The sequence below is a fragment of the Anneissia japonica genome, unplaced genomic scaffold, assembly GCF_011630105.1.
Source record: "Anneissia japonica isolate Jap-2015-1 unplaced genomic scaffold, ASM1163010v1 scaffold1147_len264814_cov175, whole genome shotgun sequence".
NCBI lineage: Eukaryota > Metazoa > Echinodermata > Crinoidea > Comatulida > Comatulidae > Anneissia > Anneissia japonica.
In genome coordinates, this window is record NW_022697771.1 from 124,848 (window position 1) to 130,847 (window position 6,000).

General features: G+C 36.7%; 1 protein-coding gene across 1 annotated transcript in view; it reads right to left on the reverse strand.

Moving 5' to 3' along the window:
- Positions 1–6,000, reverse strand: part of LOC117102340 (glycogen debranching enzyme-like) — a gene marked incomplete in the record, with an annotated part of 54,389 nt that overhangs the window by 36,967 nt on the left and 11,422 nt on the right. The window contains 5 exon segments of the mRNA XM_033242607.1: positions 598–832; positions 1,008–1,158; positions 2,076–2,225; positions 3,233–3,334; positions 3,725–3,888. Of these exon segments, the coding sequence (XP_033098498.1) occupies positions 598–832; positions 1,008–1,158; positions 2,076–2,225; positions 3,233–3,334; positions 3,725–3,888 (802 nt within the window).

Sequence of the window (6,000 nt, forward strand, 5' to 3'; positions counted from 1 at the left end):
TTTATGTAATTTAGTACTAAAAACTCATTACTACAGTTTTGGTATGTTACAAAAGACTTGGACATTGATCATGAAAAATAACTTTAAATTATTCAAAGAAAAATATACTACGTTATTTCAGGATAAATATTTAAAACATCAGATTAATAATGAGACAATTGAATAAATGGCTGGAGAGCAGCTAGGAAATGTAGATATCAGCAGGCGGTCCGCGTTTAACACTCGTTTCGGGCTAGGACTGGAAATGGCCGTTTCAGGATTTATCCCATGTAAGACTCCACAAAAACCTCACACGAATGCACCCATACTGTAGGCTAAGCAAGGCACCGTTATCAACAACTAGAAACTTGACGAGTTAGACAGGAGAGCATTTAGAAGTTTGGCAACTGAGTGTGGGGAATTGATAAATTCTTGTATTTATATGCAAAGCACAAGTGTGAAATAAGTTTAATCGTTAATTTCATTTTAGAGTTCTATTATGGGAAGTATCTTAAGTGAAAAGTAGCATAGGTGATGTCTGAACCAATTGTGCTTTGCTGTCTCGTGAGAAGAAGAGTGCTGGACAACTGATATTCAACACATTTTGAAGATTCTTACCGGAACGCAATAACACTCCCCGGAGGAAAATCAATGAAGTCCACCTCTTGCACCGGTGAGTTCATCTCCCCACCGTCTGTCAACTCCACCATGTTACTGCTGAATAGCGGGATATGCTCCTGCATTTCCACTCTGTATTCCGACAAGCCATTCACAAAGTTATTGTTCTTTTTAAAGCCACTGCTTCCTTTTTTCTGAACCATTTTTGCTTCCAAAACAATCTCATCTACCACTCCTGTTATCAAAGTCAAAAAATACTTGTATCAAAGTGGATAATAAAAAAATACAGGTCACCCTCTTATGAAAGACACCTCTATTTCAAAACCTGTCTCAAATTAACAAATATTTTTTATTATTATGATTATTCTAAACAGAGACCAAAGCTGCTACAAATAAAGACCCTGTATTACCAGGTATGCATAGAGGTGGGACATAGCCAGTGTAGCCTGGATTTGAAGGGGGCTGAAAACTTGTCCTTGCTACCAGGATAACGGACTGGTGATTATTGGGGCAATGTCGCGTCACTGCAACAATACTCTCATCAACTTGATCAACATATACCTGCAGAGAAATGTAAAAATATATTGTTTCAGTAAAAACCCATAAATTCCTGAATACACATAATAAAAGGTAACATTGATGACTTGTTCTTCTCAAGAAACATTCGTTCCCTATAAGTAGATTTCACTGAACTGTACAAATTTGTCGGTATTTGTTCTGAAGTTTGTCTCACTGTTGACAGCCAATGTTTTTTCTATATTTATTGCGCCTTGTAACCCTCGGCAAAGGGTGCGGCAGAAATTCCTGTAATTATTATTATTGTTTAAGGTAATGTTTAGGAGATTAAAAAGCATCCGTCTAGATTATTAAATTTTCATAAAAAATTGTTGTATGCCCATATATAGTCATGATGTGAGGTCATCATGGCCATGTTTAGGTATGTCACATTAAGTTGTCAAAATAAGATGTTGATAGTCTGGACAGGGCATGGCTGGGTCCAGTCGCAAGTTTTTGTCAAAGGAATGTGTTATAATCTGGATATAGGGCTTTAGACAACTACTGTATAAGAGATGATTGTCCTGTAAAGTTAAAATTAAATAAGTAATTCATATGCTCTTTTAACCATTCACATAACATCAACCACTGAATTCTTCACTACAGCAAAAAAGTGTAATCAATAAATCTCTTTTATACAATATTGTTTTGTAGAATTATCACTTCTGTGTACAATTGTTCCATTATTTTATTATTGTAATTTTTTTCTTATTCAGGTCGTTTGACTTAAGGTGATGGACCTTCAGAAATCTTTATTAAAAAACGTAAGTCACCAACCTCTAAAGCTCTGTCTAAATTTGTTAACAAATTTTCTTTGACGAAAACAGTTGTACGCCCATATTTAGTCATAATATACCTATATATGGTCATGACGTGATGTCATGTCACAGGGCTTAAGGCTGGGCCCAGGGAGCATAAAGTACCTGATTAAATCCAGCATAACCAAGTGTTTGATGGAGGTTATTAAGAGCCTTTTTGGCAGCTATAATTCCAGTTGACAGGTTCACTTCTGCACTGCTGCAACAATCTTCATTCCATCTTGGATACAAACGCTTCTCTTTCACCACATGTATCTGAAGAAACAAAGGCAGATACGTACATTGACATGATGAGATCAAGTGTCATGGAAATGGCCATGAAGTTATCTTGAATTTGAACGACTTGCTGCCCTTAATTCGGGGGTTTGTAATTAGGTTACTTGTGTTTTTTGGCAAGGCAAATTCATGTTTTGGCAAGACAAATTCATGTTTTGGCAAGGCAAATTCATGTTTTGGCAAGGAAAATTCATGTTTTGGCAAGGAAAATTCATGTTTGTCTCTCTCTACAAGGAACATCGTGAGTCTGGCACAAGATTAAGCCACATGAAGCAAATTCTTCCAAGAATTGTTGGAGTGGTTGTTGCCGCCGTAGCTGCGGTTCTTCTTGCCATTGTTGATCAACTGCAATGGGATCTATGTTCAACAGGCTCATTATTTGTAAGGTTCCGTAATATAGATGTTTCATATTGATAACTGGGTAAGATGCTTTTTTAGGCCCTCTATGCTCATCACATATGGTACACAAACTCTGCTAACTGGGGGAGCATTCCATAAAGGTTGCAGCAGCTAATTAGCACATTTTGGCATTGAACCTTATCATGTAACACATATATACTCCTGGGTGGAAAAAAGCAATAGGTCCCCAGTTCAATTTCCGTCACTCATGTCTTATCTTGTGTTTCAGCTGGAGGGCTGAAATACAAGTTACAATAGCGCACAATTCTTTCGGATGAGACGTTTAAGCCGTTGGTCACGTGTGCATTTATGGCCCAATGTGCACGTTAAAGAACGCAGTACACTCTTCAGAAAAGATTAGGGGGTTGTCTCACGGTGCACTGCCCAATCACCACCAGAAGGACCCCCGCTGGAAATAAGTCTTTTTCTAGACTTTCGTGGGCTATCCTTGGTGTTTACACCGAATAAATCGAATCCAATCCAAATGCACAGCAAGTGATTGAAACCACGACCTCAAGGTTACAAAAGAAAAAAACTGTTCTCTCAGTGCCATACCGGTTCTAAAAATATGTTAATGCAAGACTTACGTGATGAGGAACCAGTTCATCATACCCTCTGCTTGAGCCACTTGCGCAGCTTGCCATAGCAACCAGGCCTGCACTAGGTAGCATATCATACACAGAACGTTTCTGTAAAAAAAAGAAAAGAAAAAAAAAAAGTAGGAACAATACCTAATCGTTCAAGAAGGATGGTCATTAAATTTTTATGCTGTTAATCAGTTGAAATCAAAATCATTATTTGTATTAAATTCAGGCTGCGGAGGAAAAAAAAGAAAATTTGATATGTTGTAGAACTGATTTTTCTAGGACAGAAAAAAGTTGACAAATAACTAGGGAATGAGAAAAAGGGGGTGTAACCACCTTTTTTTTTCAAGTTTTTAAATATTCAAAAACCTTATCTCATTCATTGTTCCCCAGTTTGTTGTCAAGCAGCCTTTTCCTGTCTTAGAAAAATCAGTTTTACAACATATCAAACATTTTTTTTTCCTCCGGAGTCTGACTTTATTTTCAATTCCTCACCTCAATTGGAGAAGGGTTGTCATGGGTAACATCCATTAACAAGGCATGAGCGACTGATGAGGTCAAAGGTCTAACAGGCGGTTGCAAGAAAGATCCAACAGGGTTGCCTCCATAACGGTACACAAGACGGCCTTGCTCATGTGAGTTATAGGCATTCAGAGCCTCTGAAATTAGAAAAAAAAAAGTGTGAAAAAACGTTGGATTTTATTTTATTAGCATTCACTCAAGGAATTCACTTAAAAAAAAGTACACAAATATAATTATTACTTATGAAAATTTGTTGTTTACACCATAATTATAACAAATGTTATTTATAACGAATGTTATATGCGCTATACAAGTGCACAACCATTGACTATTGTGGCAAAATGGCCAGTTGTATCAAAATTTGAAACTCAAGATATTGCTATTTTCAGATACTTGAATACGTTATCTTAAAAATGAGGGGTATTCATAGAAATTTAACCCTTTTAAGCATTAGAGTCAAGATAAACATGCTTTTGAGTAACTTTCTTCAAGGTTATTTGTGCATACATCGGAATTATAAACTAGAAAAATAATGTCAAACGGATTGTTGACCATTTTCAGAACTAAGGCTTTGGGATACGATCAATTAACTGCTGGTTTTTTATACTTTTAGGCCATTTTTCAACCTCTCATATTGTATTCATTTATTCAATATTGGGCTGAGGCCATTTTGCTGGGACATGCCTCAATTGCATCATGTTTACCATTCAATTTTTCTTTTGTTTTAGACATTTATGATAATTATATTTGATAATGTCAATCAATAAATTAACTTTATTTCTATACATTATAACAGGTTATTATGTTTATATTATGGCAGACACAGAACCAAACAAGTGTGAGACAAGGTGGACACAAAAGCAACCGCAATTATAATGCCTGTGTAGTTAAGCCAACTGGATGATAATCAAATCGTAAGATGATTATCATACCACTCAGAAGGTAAAAAGGTAATCCTAGTGTCTTTTTAGATTTTTCTTTCTTTTAAAGACAGGCTCCATTGGAAGAGAGCATTGATATGTTGTACTGATTTTTCTAAATCCCGACTATCAAAAATTTGATTTGACAAATATATGTGATATGCTTAAATATGGTCATGATGACATCAAATCATGACTATATATAGGCATACAACAGATTTTTTTGTCAAAAAAAATTGGATTTAAATATGGCCAGAGTTTTAGACACAAAAAGAGTATTTGACGAAAAAATTGGTTAATTAACATGGTTCAACTCATACATAAAATCTAGACAACAGTCTGTTAGAGTGGAATCAGCCATTTCAGTTCCAGTCCCAGTGAATTTTGGTGTTCCTCAAGGTTCTACCTTGGGGCCCATTTTGTTTCTTATTTACGTACGTCCTCTTGGTGACATCATTCAGAAACATGGTATTAAATATCACATTTATGCCGACAACACGCAATTGTACACATCTTTTAGTCCGGAGGCTGCCGCAGAGACAGTTCGCAATTTAGAAGGTTGTATTGATGATGTTCATAGATGGCTGTCTATCAATATGCTTTGCTGCAATACAGACAAGACAGAAGTGCTGTATATAAAGCCTAAACGCCGTCTAAATGTACCCATCATTGAAAACATCCACGTGGGAGACACCTACATCATTCCATCTTCTGAGGTGCGACATACCGGTGTAACGTTTGACTCCACACTATCCACGATTAGACATATTACAAACACATGCAGAGTAGTATCCTTCCATCTGCGCAACATCAAGGCAGTTAGGCGTTTTTTAAATGAAGATGCTATGTCAAAACTTGTACATGCATTGGTTACATCAAGATTGGATTATTGTAATGGAGTCCTTTACGGAATACCATTTACATCAATTAGAAAGCTGCAGCTATTGATGAACATCGCTGCGCGTCTTGTCACTGGGACACCTAAATTCCATCAGATCACCCCTACTCTTCGTCGTCTTCATTGGCTGCCAGTGAAACAGCGTATTGAATTCAAAGTACTTTTATATGTTTACAAATCAATTCACAAGTTATCACCACAATACATTTCCGAATTAATTAAGGTTCGTTCTGCAACTTGCACTCGTTCCCTCCGGTCAACAAGTGACTCAACCAATCTTTATTGTCCATCCTTTTGGTTAAAGTCTTGTGGGGAGCGATCGTTTATGGTTGCTGGGCCCAAGTTGTGGAACTTGTTACCTTTATTTATTCGTGAGTCACCTTCTGTCACCATTTTCAAAGAACGACTTAAGACCCACTTATTCTCGTCCC